Raw genomic sequence first — 19,192 nt, 5'->3', positions numbered from 1 at the left:
CATCAAAGATATTCCGTTTGGTTTGGAGCGGCCAACTGTCAACGATCGGGCTTGTTTTGATTGAGATTTACTTCAATGTCTTCAATCACTTCATTCACTCCTCAGGTTCCTTCCTTCCTCCTTCTAACTCACTCCAATCAGTACATAGGGTTACGATTATTTATGTTTATAGACTCCAATTATGTCGGGGAAAAAATGTCTTGGAAGCCAGGTAAATAATTTTGCTTTCCTTATTTCTGTATAAAGCTGATGAATTGAATTTGTGTGATACGAATATTATAATATTCCATTTGCATTCATTTATTTTTCCTCGGAGATTCGTCACTTAGAAACAACCTTTTAGGCGCTCGACGTTCAAAAATAAACCTTTCAATTACATGCACTCACACTGAAAATCGATTAAATTAAGACTCCTTGTAATAATATATTTATAGTAAATTAAGATTCCCTTTCAGTTGTCAGGCTGATTGACTGTAAATTTCACTTCACAATATCATTTTACAGTTGTATGATTTTTGTTTATATATAAATCAAAGTATTTGTATAATTTTTCAGGCCAAAGAAATCATTTTTAAAGTATTCCACCATATAAAAAAAGAAAAAGAAACTGGCATTATAAATCTTACAGATGCTATGTGGCGAACTTCACAAGCTGTTGGTTATAGTGAATGCATTATAACCAGTATATTAAATGAAAAACAACAAGATGGTGAATGTACATCAACCGACACAACAGAGGAAACTACAATGACACCAACAAATGATATAAATTCACAGACCAAAGAAATAATTGCTAGGGTGTATCACCAGATGAAAATAGAAGCAGAAATTGAAAATGTTAGAAATCTTACAAATGCTAAGAGCCCTAGCAGGCGAACTGCACAAGCTGTTGGTTACAGTCAACGAACTGTATTCAAAATACTAAAAGAAGAACGACAAGCTTGTGCAAACACATCCTTTGTGGAGCCAGACACAAAATCGAGATTCAAGCCACCATCAAAAAGAAAACGTGTTTGCCCAAAATCAACATTGGACAACTACGACCTATCTTTGCTTCGAAAAACAATTATTTCATACCAGACCAAAAATCATGAAATGCCTACATTAAAAGAACTTAAGGAAATTGTATCAGAAAAAAACTGGTTTCAATGGCTGTAAAGAAACCTTGCGAAAAATTTTGTATGATTCAGGTTTTGAATGGTCTACAACTGATAATCACAAATTACTTGTTGAAAGGCATGATATTCAAATGTTGCGATTCAGATATCTTAAAGAGCTGCAAAAATATCGAGACGAAGGTAGATACATTGTATTTACTGACAACTACTATGTCGACACAGCATCCACACAGAAAAAATGGAAAAAAGAAAATGGAATGCGGATTATAATTGTTCATGCTGGTGGATGTCAAGGGTTTGTCCCAAATGCCTGCTTAATATATGAGACGAACTCAACAAGTGATGATAGTATGAGTTTCAACAATTATAAGCAATGGCTTACAAATCAGCTAATGCCTAATCTGCCAAAAAATGCTGCCATTGTCATGAATAATCAAAATTGTGTATTTGAAAATTGTCCTGATCCTAATTCAAGTAAAAGCTTTATGCATGTATGGTTGACTGAACGAAATATTGAGTATGAAGAAACAATGAATAAAGTAGAACTGTATGATTTAATATTAAAAGGCAAAGGAACATTTAAAAGTCACACTATTGAAGAACTAGTTAGGTCAAAGGGTTTTCAAGTTCTAAGGTTACCTCCTCATCACCCTGAACTGAACCCAATGGAACATATTTGGAGAGTATTAAAAAAGGATGTGGTTTTAAAGAATGTGGAGCAAGAATTGACATCTAATCTGAATCTAATAAAAGAACGCATTGAAATGATTGATAGTACTTTGTGGGAATACGCATGCCAGCAAGTTGTAGACGCGGAAAAGCAATACCTGAAATATTTTGATGACAGACTTTAAATTTAATCTTGAGCTCCCAGCTCCCACCGCAAAATGTATGAAAAGTCAAAAACGCATGGGAGTTGGGGGTAAATGTTCATTTATTTATCAACATGTAATGTCTAAATAACGTGATTTTTTTTGCAGTCCATGTCAAAGAAATGTTAACACTTTTTACACCTGCATCTTTTGTAAGACCACGGACTGGGCACAAGCGGCGGGCATCAAATCAAAACTGTTCATACATTTGCTGCATTTGGTCGAGCGCAATGTATGGGCTCGCCGCGCCGCGCGCTGCTTGCGCCCAGTTCACGCTATCTTTTAAAGTACCTAGACGGTACGTACTGGTGCATAATGCAGGATTTACACGAGGCCGATTACCGATACAATCCATCAAAGCCAATCTAACATTTGTATCGACTAAATAAAGACAAATGTATTTGTAAGCTAGTCATATTAATTTTAATAGTTTAATTATTAGGTGGGTCCACACAGAACGAGCCGCCTCGTGAGGAAATTGCCGCGCGGAGCAGCTCAGTCTGCATAGACGTGTTTCGGGCGAAGGAATACTCGGCATTGCCTCGGGCGAGGCACGCCGCCGATCGATCCGCTTCGCGCGGCCATTTCCTCGCGAGGCGGCACGTTCTGTGTGGACTCGCCCATTGTCTTAAAATCCTGATTATTGACCTTGAGTATGTGTGGGGTTGATTGTTTTACCTCAGATTCAAAGCCTCAAAATTCCATAAAAAGGTGCAATATTTTCTCTCGCACGATACATTACATGACCACGGTATATATACATGTTTATCCCCGCCCCACGTGACGTGAAGCGGGGACAGATGGGAATGATTCATATGAATTCACTTATTCCCAACTGTACCCAACGGAGACATAAATGGGAATACACCATGTTGTCTAAGGGAGATGTGCATTTCAAGATGATTTCGTTTCTATCTCTAACTGCAGGGCTAAGATGGTCGGCTCTTAATCATTTTTCACCATGCCTGTCACGTTCTAACAAGTATGTAAACGCGAAAGTGACGGACATAGTGACAAGTGATAAAAATGGAACCATGATGCCACCGCTGGTGTTATCTTTGTTTTTTTTGCCTAAGCAAAAAGACTATATCTACTCTTCTCTGGTTGGGGGAAAAGGGTAATACAAAAACACAACTAAGTTTATTAATATTTATTTCTTACTATAATAAAATTCAGGAAAACATTATCATACATGAATAAATACAATATTAATAATAGAACAATAAACTTTATTTCCAAAGTTTATGTTAAAGATGTATTATTACGAAACAAAATGAACATATAACAATTGCTATTATTATTATCATAATGTGATAGGAATGATTTGAATGAATCATTTTAACATCAATGATTTATTTGCAACCCGCATTATGCAATAAGTAACAATTCTGTATCTGAAAACCATTATTCGTCCTATTTAATACATTAAGCTGATTTGTCTGCGACTGCACGATTTTGAGATACAGAATGTATTACAAATGAATGCAATCTACGTATTCTAAGAATAATAAGGCATTTCTGGGGTCATTCCGCATAAAACTGGGTAAAATATGAATATCTCGAAATAATAATGTGTATACAAAAATGTAACGTACATATAAGGCTAGAGTTCCCCAGAGTGCCTCGCGGGCCGACACATACAAGCCCACTAGCGAATATAGTCAGCACAGGATGTACCTGTTTTGCGCTAATATTCGCAGTAACAGCGAGTTCGGCCGCTTCATAAGAGAGAGATATATTTGACTTATCTAGCGAAGGCATCATTCCCAGTGCGATACGGACGCAACTAAAGCGTGTTCTAAACCTCGCACACGGTTCAACATTTTACTCAAAAATAACATCGTACCACTAATTTCGCCTAAACTAAACCTAACGTATCTAGAAATTATGAAACCGTTACGATACTCGTAACCTCAAGTATTTCCTGTAATCGGCCAGTTCTGGCGGAGTCTAAACATGTGAAAGCATTATATACATACAAACGCGGTCAACTCCCGAAATATCGTGTTTTTGTACATTAATATTGAAGATAATTTTCGTGCATGCATTTATTCGTTGGTATTTTTTATAATATGATTTAAGTATTATTATTGCACTATTTTAAAAATTATTGTTCGATTGATTTTTTAGATCTGTTTATATGAACATTTCAACTATTATGAGTCTTTTCAGTAATATAAAAATAATAAATGAAAACTAACATACAATTTGATTAAATAAAGTATTAATTTCAATAATTTATTAATTTAAATTTCGGACGTCATTCGCTACTGGCGGCTCGCGGCTCCACATATGGACACTCTAAACAACATTTAGGTACCTTGGCCTTTCGGTTATAAACATATGAACGAGATATAATGTTACTCCAGCAGCGGTATCATGGTCGCATTTTTATCACCTGTCATGTCATGCGCCACTTTCGCACTTACATATTTGTTAGAACGTGACAGGCATGGTGACAAATGATAAAGAGCCGACCATCTTAGCCCCACTGTAGGGTAAGATGGACAGCTCTTTATCATTTGCCACCATGCCTGTTTCTAACAAGTATGTAAGCGCGAAAGTGACGAACATAGTGACAAGTGATAAAAATGGAACCATGCTGCCACCGCAGCATACTACGATAAATTGAACGTTATGCACAATAGCTTCGATAGATGTGTCATTATATAAGCTGAATGATCAACTATTAACAGTCCACCCACATGGCAAGCTACACCGTAACATTGGTTGTAAACATTAACGATTACATAATCTCGCGCATGCGGACACCCTATAGCGCCGCGTCTCTAACTCGCGGTGGTAAGGTCGTGTGCGCGCGGCCTAACGCGACAACTACTCAAGCCCAACAGACCGATCATCTGTTAAAACTCTCATTCCATTTTAAAAATAAAGCACTTTGTAGTCACGAGAGCTACTTCACCATCAAATATATTATAATTTTGTACAGGCCAACATTTTATATAGTTCTAGTTGTCAGCCCAACCGCTAATCTATTCGTAAATCTTAAAGGTATATCTATGCACTTACGACGTAAATAACTTTTTACAAAATGAGAATACTAAATAGAATACTAGTTTAACTTAGGCCTCGGCAGGGGCGCGGGAGTTTTCAGTTATCATACATAGCCGGCGGAACGGGACAACTCCGGTCGGAAGTGCATAGAGACCATATCTGTTGCGTCTTTACATCCAACGAGACCGCGGGTCCGAGGCTCCACCGGAACTTGCCGTATACGCGAAATGACGATCGAGATTTGCTACTGCGCTACTCGCATTCGATTGCCATTTTCACGTTCCATTCCTAGGGTTACGACGGGGGGCGGGAGGTAAAATAAGAATGAATCTTATTTTCATCGCTGCAACGTTCAAATTCGTAATAATCATGAGTAGCGTTCGGAACACTATCAGTGTACGTGTTCTCCCCTATTTTCTAGCCGAGAACAGCGAGAGACGCCATGTTCGCCTTCCATCGCAACTCCAGGTGTTCGGTCACTTTTATCCGGGCTTTACAATCTACCTAGGGTAGCGTTACAAAAATAACTTAGACCCTACGTTAGAATAAATGTTAGTAATATGACATTACACGCTGACGTAACGTCCAAAGGATTTTGAATGAATTTGGGCGTAGAGCCGAGATAAAAGTGGAATGAATATCGGTGGTGGGTTCCTTGTTCCATTAGGGTCCTGGTGCGGCGGTCGGGTGCTCAGAAGTGGCGGGGCGGCTAGCGCGGCACGCCGGAGCCCTACATGCCGTAGCCGTGGTAGGGCGCGGGCGACGGCGCCTGCGCGGCGTACGCGTAGGGCGACGCCTGCGCCGGCACGCCGGAGCCCTACATGCCGTAGCCGTGGTAGGGCGCGGGCGACGGCGCCTGCGCGGCGTACGCGTAGGGCGACGCCTGCGCCGGCACGCCGGAGCCCTACATGCCGTAGCCGTGGTAGGGCGCGGGCGACGGCGCCTGCGCGGCGTACGCGTAGGGCGACGCCTGCGCCGGCACGCCGGAGCCCTACATGCCGTAGCCGTGGTAGGGCGCGGGCGACGGCGCCTGCGCGGCGTACGCGTAGGGCGACGCCTGCGCCGGCACGCCGGAGCCCTACATGCCGTAGCCGTGGTAGGGCGCGGGCGACGGCGCCTGCGCGGCGTACGCGTAGGGCGACGCCTGCGCCGGCACGCCGGAGCCCTACATGCCGTAGCCGTGGTAGGGCGCGGGCGACGGCGCCTGCGCGGCGTACGCGTAGGGCGACGCCTGCGCCGGCACGCCGGGGTACGCCATGGACGGGCCTGCGGGAGAGCTCACTCAGTACACCGCCAGGTATCATATGTGCCCCGGCCTCGCACGCACTTGTGGCGCTGCACCGTAACTCATAATTAGTGTGCGCCCACGTGGGAAGCACTTAAACCCCCCATCTTACAGTTCCAACCACGTATATGCCACATATGCGTACCCTGCGAGCGTTTTCACACTGTCCGATCCGATATCAGATAGTGTAAAATGTATAACATATATGTTTTTTATCAAGCACAAACGTCTGCGAGCGTTACTACAAATATTTTAATTTAAAGGAAAAATTGAAAAATGTACACCTCCAGCGGGACTCGAATCTGCGACCATTGGAACACCGGTCCAATCGTTTCTACCAACTGAGCCACGGAAGACAGATGTGTGCGAATTTTTCCATTTGTCCCTTAATACTTAACCCCTGGCACTAGGCGTCCCAAGGGTTAAACGCCTTAAAGTGGCATGTAGCAACAGCTACCTGTAAGAATTAATCTTAACGGGCACTAATATGGCACGTTTTTATATATGTGTAGATATACCCCCTTATTCATAAACGTCTACTAAAATTGACAAGCCGCTAATAATCGTTTGTAACTTTCCGACGTATTGATATGATGGAAAGGGACAAACAACTATTAGCAGGTTGTTAACTTTAGTAGACGTTTATGAATAAGGGGGCTAATGTTTGCTGTGGTATGCGTGCCCGCTGAAGCGAACGCCGCTGCAAGTACACCCTGCGACCCGACATTACGAATGTTGGAAAGATTCTACATCCGATATCAGATCGGAAAATGTAAATACGTTTTACACCTAGAGATATAATTGATATAAATTAAGCAATCATAAAGGGACTATATGAAAATTCACATACGCAAATAAATCATCAAAAAGCGTGTTCCCGAAAACGGGGTACAATCATGGTTTTTTAACTGATTTGAAAAACCCCCAATGTTTAGTATTTTAGTATATTTTTATTATCATTCAGTTATGTATAAAAAAAAATATTAATTAGCTCTAAAATGCCCAAATGTTTATTATTGCGTGCGTACGCTACAATAAATTTAAAATAGGAATGAGCATAAAACCTTGCTATTAACGATTTATTAGACATGCATGTTAGGCTAACACTGTTAGCCGCCGCAAACTACTCACTAAGGAAACAAAATATGTAGAAGCTATTTAAAGCCTGCCTTGTCTTGTTTGATTTTCATAGCTCGTTATGTCCCGGGACGTGGTTTCTAAATGAAAGAAAAAAAACTACATCTAAGATAAAGAAACAAAGGAGGGTGGGCTAATTGGCCCATTTGACCAATAAGGGCAAGCGGTATGTCACCGGATAGAATATTGTAAGTTGTATCACTTTTACTAATTATGACAGGTAGTCCCAAATCTTTGTGTGAAAAAAGTTATCGCCGCAAAAAGTAGTGTGAGTTGAAACGTAACTACTTATATAGTTTTTTCGATACTAAGTTCCTATGTCGCAGATCATGAAGGTTTTGTTATTGTAGATAATTTTGTGTCACGATAAAGTCTCGACATACAAAAAATGTACAATAAAAAAACCTTTCCGATGGTATGTCGCTTATTCTTATTGGTTTATGGGCCAGTGTCCAGGCAAATCTGCCCATCCTCCTTTCGATGTCAGCACTGCAAACTTTGATAACACTAAAGTCTTCATTGTACCGAACTCCTTTTGCCCGGTAGTGTAGGTCAGCTAAAGTATTAAGGGTCAGCCTTAAACGCCTGATGAAATAACCACTGCTAAATATGACGCAAAACTATTAGCTTAGCACCCCTGCATACAAATATGTATAGAGGGGTCCTAAGGTAATAGTTTTGGTACATATTGAGCAGTGGTTATTTCATCAGGTGTTAAAGGCAGACCCTCGCGTAAGTTGGGCAGTCCACACAGCGAAGGGGCCGCTCGTAACTCTACAGTGGCGAGACAAGCGGACGTACCGGCGGTGAGCATGAGCTGCGGCTCCATCATCATGGCGGGCTTGGTGTCGTTCTCGGCGCTCTCGGTGCTGCGCTTGGCGTCCGCCTCTTCCAGCTTCTCCACTTTCGTCGTCAGCTCGCGGACAGTCTAAAGTGGTTATAAAATAGTCATATTATAATTGGAATAAGTTTTTTATATGGTTATTTGCTATAACTTATATATATTTTACTGGTTTTGTTCAATATCAATGTTATACCTTGTATGTGTGTGCTTACGCCTCATACAACACCTTCCTTACGCATATCAAGCTCTTGTACTTGTCAGGAATTTTTAAATGTCAAAGTAAAACCATAATAAATAATGTAAATTTTGTTAATTAACGTCCCCACGTCACATGGCGGCCCTAACAGTGTGGCCTTATGAAGTGATAGTGAGTATGTATGTAGATTATAGTTTTTGTTATAAATTCTCCCATTTAGTACCGAAACTTGAGTTTTGTTGAAGATATTTAAGACTTTTATTTTCTCTATTAAGCGGGTCCACACAGAGCGAGCAGCCTCGCAAGGAAATTTCTTCGCGCGGCAAAAGACGGGCCTCGCGCGGCCGCGTGTTCGTGTAACTTTTGCCTCAGCCGAGCCAATTTGCTCGGCAAGACGGCGTCCCTCAGTCAGCTGTTCAAAATGATGCTGCACATATTTACTGATGTGGCTCGTGTATGTTTTATTTTGCTTTACAAAGCAATCCAAAAGAAAACGAACAAGTTGCAGGAGATTTTGGGTGCAACAAATCTATAAATACCAATAACGATACGAAAATCGGCTCTTTCGAGGTTAGAAAATGCAGTAAGACGTATTTTAAACGCATTAAAAAAAGAAGTGATTCAACTTGTTATGTTCACAATTACACGTAAAACTTAAACGGCGAGACACAAACTGAAGAAAGGTATCACTTTCAGGGAGATGGTGCTTCCCACACAGCGATATTTAGCGATGGAAGACTCGTACACCAGTCTATTTATTAAATTTACAATCAAATTAAACATCAGTCCTCTCTAATTCCCCTATTCATGTAGTTGAGATCTCTAGCATCCCATATCACGTATTTGTTACGTAAAAGCATATTAATTTGCAACAGTGGTCTTCATTCATGTTTTCCAATTTGATGTACGAAACAAAATAAAATAACCACGCGCACCAAACAAACACGTCCCGACCAGCGCGCGGCAAACGACTGAGGCACCTTAGAGCATGCAGAAAAACCGACACCGAGCGGCTCGGCAAAGGTCGCGCTCGCCCGAGGAAAACGTGCGCTCTGCCTCGGCCGAGGCACGTCTACTCTGGCCGTTTTGTGCGCGAGGAAATTGCCTCGCGCGTATGCTCGCTCTGTGTAGACCCGCCTATTCACGAATATATTATGAGATATTCAATGTTGAATAAATGAAATAAAATGACTAATACAGTGATTCGGAATGAATATTATTGCCAAAAATTTCGGAACTCAACTGACCTGGATGAGGAAAGGCATGGCGAAGTCCATAATGTTATGCCTCCACGCTAGCTCGATGACGACGTCGGGTTTCAATAGGTCGTAACACTGTAAAACAAATAACATATAAAATCCCAGTTGTGTTCGTGACTAGTTTATTTGATAGAAATTGTAAACTACACTGACAACTAACAGTGAATTTTTACGATTGGACAAGTTCAGCTGTTTAATAGGAAATGTTGGCCGCCTGCGCTCGGGCCGGTCGCCTGCCATGGGCTCAAACCCGCGCCTGCAAGCCGCCGCGTAAGCTTCCCTCAATTAGGACCCTAGAGCAGGTTATCCAGGGCATCCTATGGTGACAGCCAGTTCTGTACCTGGTAGAGGCAGGCGGAGAAGCACTCGTAGTTGTCACGCTGCAGGAACCAGTCCAGCAGCTCCTCGGCCACGTCGGGCTGGCGCGACTCGGCCGCGTACTCCATGGCGTCCGCGTACAGCGCGTCCTTCTTGCACAGCTCCACCGACTGCTTCCACCGGTTGTTTCCTGAGTACAATTGTCCAAATGATTTATCATTTATTTCCGAGTTCCAAGTTACGATAGGATTTTCGACGCAACCGACACAGGCGGGTCCGCTCAGAACAGCCGCCTTGCGAGGAAAGTGTAATAGTAAAAAGGTGTAATAGCAATGTATCTGATCTTATACTCTGTATCTTTAGGTATTTAATTAAAAGTAAACAAAATCTACCCTCAAATGCCTTCTTAAGCCGGTCGAGGGTAGATAAAAACATGCATTGATCAAATAATGTAGGTTAAAATCAGGTCGTTCAGTGACAGATCCAGGCGGTTTATATTTGGTTGGTTAATCAATAAATAACTACCCGAAAATATACTTGTTTGTTTGCTTTTATAAAAATACCTAAATATACAGAGTATATAGAATATGATAATTAGGCGAGTTTATACAGAGCGAGCAGCGTTGCGAGGAAATTCTCTCGCGCGGCAAACGGCTCATGTAGACGTGCCTCGGCCGAGGCAGCGCGCGCGTTACCCTCGGCAGAGCGCGCTGCCTCGGCCGAGGCATGTCTACATTGGCCATTTGCCGCGCGAGGAAATTTCCTTGCCACGCTGCTCGCTCTGTGTGGACCCGCCTAATCCTTCGCTTCACGCATAACTTTAATTCAAAATATAAAACTTCAACGTTGCTTCTTAGACTAGTAATGATAAAATTTAACCTTTGTATAGGTACGCGGCGATTCTTCTGAACTCGGTGAGCTCGTGTTTCTCCAGTTGCTGCGCGAGCGCAATCGTGTCGAAGTTGTCGAAAGCGTCTATCGATGTCCGTAGTCCCTGTAAAACATACAACAGATATAACTCGCGAAATCAGAAGACAATGCATTGCTAACATAGTTGCAACTGCTATATTTTATTTTATGATAGATTTCAATCATCAGGGCGTCGGCGCACGGCAAAAAATCCGCAAAGCCCTAGCTTTTTTATACCACGTCGGCGGCAAACAAGCATACGGTCCGCCTGATGGTAAGCAGTCTCCATAGCCTATGTACGCCTGCAACTCCAGAGGAGTTACATGCGCGTTGCCAAACCTAACAACCCCTCGTCGAGCTCTGGCAACCTTACTCACCGGCAGGAACACAACACTAACACCTCCGCGGTTTGTAACCAGTAGTGTATGGAGGATATCAACAGGGAACCGTGTCGAGTAACACTGACTTATAATATAATTTCTCTACAAAACTAGGTTACAAGTTTGTCGTGGCTTGTGTTGGTTATGTTACGAGACACAATAACAACAACAAATATATTGAAACAGTTAAACAACAAACAAGTAACAATTTGTCAGAGAAAAGTACGGGAGGCTATTGAAATTAGTCATTCGAATTTTAGCCGTGGTCGTGGTTGGTCAGGGCCTCCGAGCTGGAAAACTGTTTTGGGTAGTATCGGTGAACAGTGTGGACGAATCATTAGCGAATGACGTAGTGAGTGTCGAGTGCCCCCCGCCGCCTCGTGCGCGGCCGCCAGCCGCCGGCGGCGCGGTGGGGTCCAAGCGATTGGAGTATCGTGCACGGAGGCTCACATACCTTTGCATTTATTTATCATGGCGGCCCTGCCGATGGCTTCGCTCGAGCGGCCCCGAGGTTGCAGCAGTGTACCTGGTAGTCCTCCTCGTCGATGAGCAGCGAGTTGAGCGCCTCGTTGACGGCCTTGTTGTTGAGGCTCTGCACGGAGCGCAGGTAGGCCTTGACCAGCTGCAGGTGGCCGGCCTTGGTGAAGAAGCTCACGGCGCGCGTGTGGTCCATGCGCGGCGCCAGCACCAGCAGCAGGTCGTTGAGGAGGAGCGGCTTGTAGTCCAGGTAGAATTGGATAGCACGGTAGTATAGCTCCATGTTTGCTACCTGGAATACGATGGGGTAATAAAGTTTTAGTTTTTTTTTGTATATCAAAAGATTATGGAATATAGTTCACAATAATATATTTACGAATATATTTACGATGCCACGATGCCTCAAGCGAGGCTTGTCTACACAGACCGATCCGATATGCGGAGCAATTTTCTTCCCACTCAGATTCCTCACAATTTTATAATACTAAGCCTTGTCTGGATATCGCGCGGCAAGCTATCGAACATTGTGTAGCGCGACACGATCATTGGCGAGCGGCCAAGTGTCGCGCGACGAACTATTTATTGCCAGTTTTGGCCGCGCGGCAAATGGAGCGATCATTGTTTTGTTCGCACAGTTGGGACGGAGGTGTATATATTTCAGTTGGCACGCACGGCCGCAGATACGGATAACGAAAAGTGTCGTACTTAAATTAAATTATACGGCTCTAAACAATTTCTATGGAACAATGAATGTAGAGAATGTCGCAACAAATCATATATTTGAAATTCGCCTATTAAGAAATAATGCATGAAATGATATTAGTGCAGCAATGGCCCCGTCTGTAAAGGAATTAAAACAGAAAATGACCACGCTTTTAGCGATTTATATAAAGGAAAGTAAATGATCGATGATGAAGGGAAAGTAACTAATGAAAGAAACTGATCAATCGTCGGATCGTATACCGCGCTCGGCTGCCGCGCTATAGTTCAAGATGGTGCCAAAAGTACAGATTTGCCGCGGTCGAACAATGCTGGCCCGGCCACCGCGCGATATCGAGACACGCCTTGTTCAACTTTAACCCATGGGACGCCTAGTGCCTGGGGCCCTACCGCGAACACCGAAACTCGCAAATTGCGGAAATCTTTCTCTTTTACTCTCACTAAGACGTAGAGTGACAGAGAAAAATGCCCGCAATTGACGAACTTCGATTTTCGCGGTTATTGCCCTGATCCGTACCAGTCCTGTCAATTGCCAGAGGATCTTCAATTATTGTACCCGTCAACTAACTAGTCCCGGATCTGTACAAACTGTCTCAACTGCCTTGTGCCTTATCAGTCACCAAATGTATTCTAGCATATTCGTATTTAATTTTGAGATCTAAACATTTACAAATAGAGTTTTATATTACTTGCATTTCAATGCAGTATAAGTCGCGGCAGTCAACGGGTGCACGTACGCGAGCCTATCCGGCGTTTGAGGGGGATGGGACGAATCCGGCACTGGGCATTTGACGGGTACAAGTACGTTTGTCGGTTCGGCGTTCCAGGGGTTAACCCTTTAAACGCCACGCCTATCGTACGCGGCGCGTAATCGTGAACCTTGTCGGTACGCATGAAGGTTGATATTGGGCTGTAGCCGCGCGCGTCATATGACGTCTTTGGCGGTCAAAAGGTTAAACCAGCACTGGATACAGTTGTATTTTCTCGCCGTCACTTAGTATTCACCGTGTATAACGCAAGGTTGACTAATGTTAAACAAAGATTAACCGCCGGAAGCAAACATGAAGTACAGTAGTTACTTTAGTGATGATGTCCTTGAAGTGTCCCTCGCGCCAGGCCTCGGTGGGGTGCTGCATCATGGTGAGCGCGGCGTTGTCGTACTCCTCGTACTTGTCGTACAGGAACACCAGCTCCGACCACAGGTGCGCGTGCTCGGCCGCGCGCAGCACCTGCCCACCGAAGTTAAAAATTATTTCATATCAAATAATTACGACTATGTTATGCAAACATATATTTTGCTTTGTTATATAAATTAGTTTAATAAGTCCGAACCCTTGCTGTAATTAAGCCATTTATGACTTTAGCAGTAAGTAAACATTGAACTCTGCGAATTTTTTTAAATTAATTGGAACTTTAATAAGTAAAAAATATAAACGTTCAATCTTGCTTTTGGAAACAGACAATCTAACAATCATTTCACATTATTTGTTTACATTTACACGTGCGCATACTGCGATAGGGCTACGTAGATTAAACACATGTGTAGTGCGTTAACAATACATTTGGTACGGGACTCCCTCTGGTCGCATAACAACTTTTGTCATATTTTTAATTGTCATAACATTTTATGCATACAATTGCGAGTCATAATTATTCCTAAACATAACTGAATTTTTGTCATAAATGAGTTCTGTCATAATTTTTATAGTCATAAATTTTAGGTTAGGTTCGTTAGGTATGCACAAAAAATATATGAAAGCTGCTATGCATGTCATCAAATACTATGGCTAAAAATGTATGACACAATATAATATGACTTTTCATTTGTATGCGCAATGATGATTATGACACAAGTTGTTATGCGTATCAAAGTTATGACTTAAACTTTTATGCAACTCAATATGGACCCATTTGGTACGCATTTATTTATTTGGCTGATCTGAACGGACCTTAACATCACATAAAGTAACCTAGTATAGGTTACTTCATGTGATTGCCAAGGCAAGTTATATCACTACATCTTATACAACAAAATCCCCCGCCGCGTCTGTATGTTCGCAATAAACTACAAAACTACTGAACGGTTTTCACCTATCAATAAAGTGATACTTGAGGAAAGTTTAAATTTGTTAAAGTTTTGTGCAACCCGTGCGAAGCCGGGGCGGGTAGGTAGTATACACTAAAAGTGGCATAATTTTTTTTAAAAATAAATAAATTTAATGATAAATAAATGTGTTTTTTTAAGGTTGGACCTCAACGTGTGTAAACACGCGTTTATCGAGTTTTGACGTCGTCTCTACCCTGTGAAATGCTTGTCTGACCTTGGGGATGTTGACCCTGGACCAGAACAGCTCGAGGTGCTCGCGCATCTTGGCGGGCTTGTACTTGGAGTAGAGGATGGCGAGCTCCGTGAACATGCCCATGTGTGCGCGCTCCAGTCCCAGCGCCGCCTCCAGCAGGCTGATCAGCTCGTCGAAGTGGCCTCGATCCTGTAAAAATTAATCAATGAGGGTTATAAAGCGTAATTCCAACGGAAATATAATAGATATGCTAATGGAAAGATGACGAATTTTGCGGTTCTGGGCTACGTAACTAGTTAAAATTCTTTTATATAATAATAATAATAATTTAGCCTATATACGTCCCACTGCTGGGCACAGGCCTCCTCTCATGCGCGAGAGGGCTCGGGCTATAGTCCCCACGCTAGCCCAATGCGGATTGGGGACTTCACATACACCTTTGAATTTCTTCGCAGATGCATGCAGGTTTCCTCACGATGTTTTCCTTCACCGAAAAGCTAGTGGTAAATATCAAATGATATTTCGTACATAAGTTCCGAAAAACTCATTGGTACGAGCCAGGATTTGAACCCACGACCTCCCACAAAAACCAGTAAAATTCTTTTACTAATTAAAAATTATTTAAATTGGTAGAGAAAGAAAATATTATTTGACGATCTTTGTCGCCAAAACTAACTAAAAAGTGATCCTGTTTTTTTTTCTTCATCATACTAGGATTAGGTTTCTGAGATATTTTTACAAAGTTGTAAATTTGCAATAGTACATTGTGCAACGAGCAGGGTAAGTGAAGTTTTGGATACGAGGATGGTAATTCCCGACAGTCGCAGGCTGGGGGGAATTAAAGACCCAAGTTTGCAATAATCTTACCGCCGGAGTTACACACAATGTTTTTCACAATAGATAACTCCCGCAGGAACAATATAGGCCTTAATCCTTCAGTACACCTGCATGATATAAGATCTTTTTCGAGCAAGTGTGATGAAAAAGTGTAAACATACGTCTGAAATCGACTGTATGCTGAAGTATTGTACCTGGTAGTAGTTGATGAGGTCCTCGAGCTCGTCGGCGTGCACGACGATGTGCAGGCCGCACATCTGCGCCAGGCGGAACTCGCCGGCGTCCACGCACGCGAAGCACACCTCCTTCCACGTGCGCGTCGAGTTGGCCTTGCGCGCGCTGTCCACCGCGCCTGCGCAGCAACATTACACATTACAAATGTCTTGTTAAATGGATTGACTGGACTTATCAAAATGCAGTATTTAAATAATCGGGCTATGAAATATTACAACATGCGCGGCACCTTTAAGCGTGATTTCCAGTTACTCATTACAATCATGACTGAGGACACTAAACGGTCCTACGTTGATTGGAACTTGATTTAGATTTCTGAGCGCTTAGCATGACTTACGTTGTCACCCGCGATTCAATATGTCAAGCGCTACTTCAAGTATGTTGTCAGCATGGTTGAGGCTATAGACGGACTCCTCGAGGCCATCATAGTGAGCTCACCCTGGAAACTCCTTGAGGTGCACGAGCGTGATGGCGAGGCGGGCGAAATTGCTGACGTTGTTATACAGCAACTTCGCTGCGTTGTACATCTTGTCGTCGAAGCAGCGGTCGCCGATCTTCTGTATGTCGGCGTGGTTGGGCCCGGAGATGAACTCCTCCAGGTCGGCCAGGCGGCCGGTGCGGGCGTATGCGTAGATGAGCTCCGATTCGATGTAGGATTCGCGAGCCTTCTTGCGGGCCATCTGGAAATAGACATAACACATGCCAGGTCACTTGGTCAAAACGAGTTTACAAAAAAAAAACAACGGGATGCACTCCGGGATTGCTGGCAGAAGTGAAAACTTGAATATTAACTTTGTGTATTTTTGATTGGTCAGGAAATAATTTTGCACGAATTGCTTTAATTATCAGTATAAAAGTACTATCATTGATGTGGTAAAATACTATATTCATTTATTGCACTATCGTACAGAAACATGACAATTTATATTACATTAAAAATTTTACACTTCAGAATTATTACAATAATTTAATTGTAACAGTTTTTCGACCAGGTCACGTGTGCATCTTACGAATTTTCAATCTGTCACAAAAAGTGCACAGCGTCAAGAAGTTTTCACTCCAAAAATTATGACAACAAAAACCATATATTTGTCCAATACTGGTGTTCATACTCCGAGCTCTAGGTTCATTTATTACCCGCCTTGAATTGGACGCCTATGGGCTTCATTAATCCTTGTTGGAGCTACTTCTTCAGTACTCAGATCGATATGAAACATGTGCATATGCACATACCTGTAAATATCTGACGAGATCGTCCCACGACTGCTCCTGCGTGGCGGTGGCGACCACGTCCATGTAGGCGGAGGGGTCGTCGGCCTTGATGTAGGAGTCGATGGCTTCCTTCACGAGGCCCTGCTGGAGCTGCGCCTTGGCGAGCTGCGACCACACGCCGGGCTCGTTGCAGCGCTCGGCGAATTCGTTCGCGCGCTCCAGGTCCTTCACTTGTTCTATTAACACCTGGAAGAGGATTGAAGTCGACATATGTTAATTTACAAAGTACTTCAAGTGATTTTAGGGAAGATATAGACATGAACAAGACATTATCAAAAGTCAGGAGAGGAAAGATTCTTTTGCACATGAACACGCCTTTCTAAAGTCAATGAGAATTGCAATTGTTTGAAATCCGAAATGCCCCCTAGATTTCTCAGTAATCTATGTAAATGATGACTAAAAAGTTATGGCGATATTCATAAACTCATGTAAAACCTAACAAGCCGTTGATAATCGCTTACTACAGCGTAATGTTGACATTTGCGGTCATTAGAAAGAAACAAAATTTCAGATTGGTTTGCAGTTTAATGAATCTTCTTGATCCTCGCGCTGTCCCGGCATTTTGCCACGGCTCATGAGGGCCTGGCAACTAATCCCAAGATTTGGCGTAGGCACTAGTTTTTACGAAAGCGACTGCCATCTGACCTTCCAACCCAGAGGAAAACTAGGCCTTGTTGGGATTTGTCCGGTTTCCTCACGATGTTTTCCTTCACCGAAAAGCGACTGGTAAATATCAAAATGATATTTCGTACATAAGTTCCGAAAAACTCATTGGCACGAGCCGGGTTTGAACCCGCGACCTCCGGATTGCAAGTCGCATGCTCTTACCGCTAGGCCACCAGCGCTTCTTGCAGCTTAACCTTTCGAGCCCCGCCGGCTCCCTGGGTCGCCAGCGCTAAAAACCTCTAAGCCCCGCCGGCTCCCCAGGGCGCCAGCACGATTTTATTCAAATTTCAACCAAAATTTAATGGCGATAAGGTTTCTTTTTATACGAAAGGCAAGCGAATGAAATGAGCTACAGAATGATACCAAAATGTCTATGGATAACCGTTAGGGAAATTTTAAATCGGCAGTTATTTACGCGGCGAAAACAAGTGAGGTTGCTCCGTGTTTTATTGTGAAAATTTGTGTTTTGAGTGAGAAATACGTAAGTATATGTTATTATTTCACTACTATATAGTGTTTACTATGTAAATACATAAAAATAATAATGTAATTATAGTGTAAATCCAATATAATAGATAAATAAAACTGAGTTTTGCTGGGACTACTTGCGGCTCGTATTTGTAACGTCTTTTTTTCAATTTTTCTATGAACTTTTATAGTGGTGACTATTTTATTTCTTAGGAAATTCAATTGGGAATCTATTTATAATATTCAATTTACAATCCATGTTATACATTATTTTATTTTAGCATACAAATGAAATGCCGCGTCCTGGGTTCGGCCATGTTTGGAATAAAATGAACATACGGCATGATTATTTTATGAATGTCGCGAGCATACCCGCTGGCTCCCCGGGGAGCCGGTAACTTTTTAGTTCTGTATTGAGGCTAATTTTCTATTGTACTGTTTTAGTAATTGCCAAAATGAACGGCGATCAAGTTCAACCTCCGAACTTGTCGGTAGGGTACCCTGTGGCGGTAACACCTGGAGGCTCATTACGGCTTACTGATGCATTTTGTAAAATATATAAAATATATCAATATATTTTGTAAAAAACGCAAGGTAAGAAATTAAACAAATATGTATGTGAAGTTTACTAAACATTTTTTACAGTTTACTGCTACAAACAAAATCGATAATAATGCGGAATCCGAGTCCTGCTGGACGGCTTTAGTATAAGTGTAAATATTGTAATTCATAATGTAAATAAATTTGCATCTGAAATGTATCTTTATTTTTTATTTCATGTTAGATCCTTACTAAATCCCATTTTATAACAATCGGGTTGGGCTATTCATTTATTATCCAGTGAGATAAAATATATGGATAATAATCCCTCATATTTGAACTTTC

General features: G+C 42.3%; 2 protein-coding genes across 3 annotated transcripts in view; one reads left to right on the top strand and one right to left on the bottom strand.

Annotated features, from left to right (window-relative positions):
- The first annotated feature begins 29 nt into the window (after nucleotides 1-29).
- On the top strand, nucleotides 30-2,397 carry LOC133529118 (uncharacterized). Of its 2 annotated transcripts, none has more exons than XM_061866754.1 (2): nucleotides 30-211; nucleotides 556-2,397. In XM_061866754.1, exons 1-2 carry the CDS (start codon nucleotides 182-184, stop codon nucleotides 1,156-1,158), a joined length of 633 nt encoding a protein of 210 aa, XP_061722738.1. In that variant the 5' UTR covers nucleotides 30-181; the 3' UTR covers nucleotides 1,159-2,397. The 2 variants fall into 2 exon arrangements, with proteins under 2 accessions (XP_061722738.1, XP_061722737.1); XM_061866753.1 differs by having other exon boundaries at nucleotides 35-211; nucleotides 629-2,397.
- A 728-nt stretch (nucleotides 2,398-3,125) lies between these two features.
- Nucleotides 3,126-19,192, bottom strand: part of LOC133529125 (clathrin heavy chain) — a 46,009-nt gene continuing 29,942 nt past the window's right edge. Inside the window, exons 20-30 of the mRNA XM_061866761.1 lie at nucleotides 17,135-17,359; nucleotides 16,346-16,581; nucleotides 15,862-16,024; nucleotides 14,852-15,019; nucleotides 13,610-13,759; nucleotides 11,860-12,102; nucleotides 10,924-11,038; nucleotides 10,068-10,234; nucleotides 9,715-9,801; nucleotides 8,229-8,355; nucleotides 3,126-6,271 (exon numbers count right to left, since the gene is read on the bottom strand). Coding sequence (XP_061722745.1) covers nucleotides 6,171-6,271; nucleotides 8,229-8,355; nucleotides 9,715-9,801; nucleotides 10,068-10,234; nucleotides 10,924-11,038; nucleotides 11,860-12,102; nucleotides 13,610-13,759; nucleotides 14,852-15,019; nucleotides 15,862-16,024; nucleotides 16,346-16,581; nucleotides 17,135-17,359 — 1,782 coding nt within the window. The 3' untranslated portion in view covers nucleotides 3,126-6,170. The remainder of the gene's footprint in view (nucleotides 6,272-8,228; nucleotides 8,356-9,714; nucleotides 9,802-10,067; nucleotides 10,235-10,923; nucleotides 11,039-11,859; nucleotides 12,103-13,609; nucleotides 13,760-14,851; nucleotides 15,020-15,861; nucleotides 16,025-16,345; nucleotides 16,582-17,134; nucleotides 17,360-19,192) is intronic.

Source organism: Cydia pomonella, chromosome 20, assembly GCF_033807575.1.
Source record: "Cydia pomonella isolate Wapato2018A chromosome 20, ilCydPomo1, whole genome shotgun sequence".
NCBI lineage: Eukaryota > Metazoa > Arthropoda > Insecta > Lepidoptera > Tortricidae > Cydia > Cydia pomonella.
Note: the sequence above shows the minus strand (reverse complement) of the source record. Positions and strands in the feature narration are given on the sequence as shown.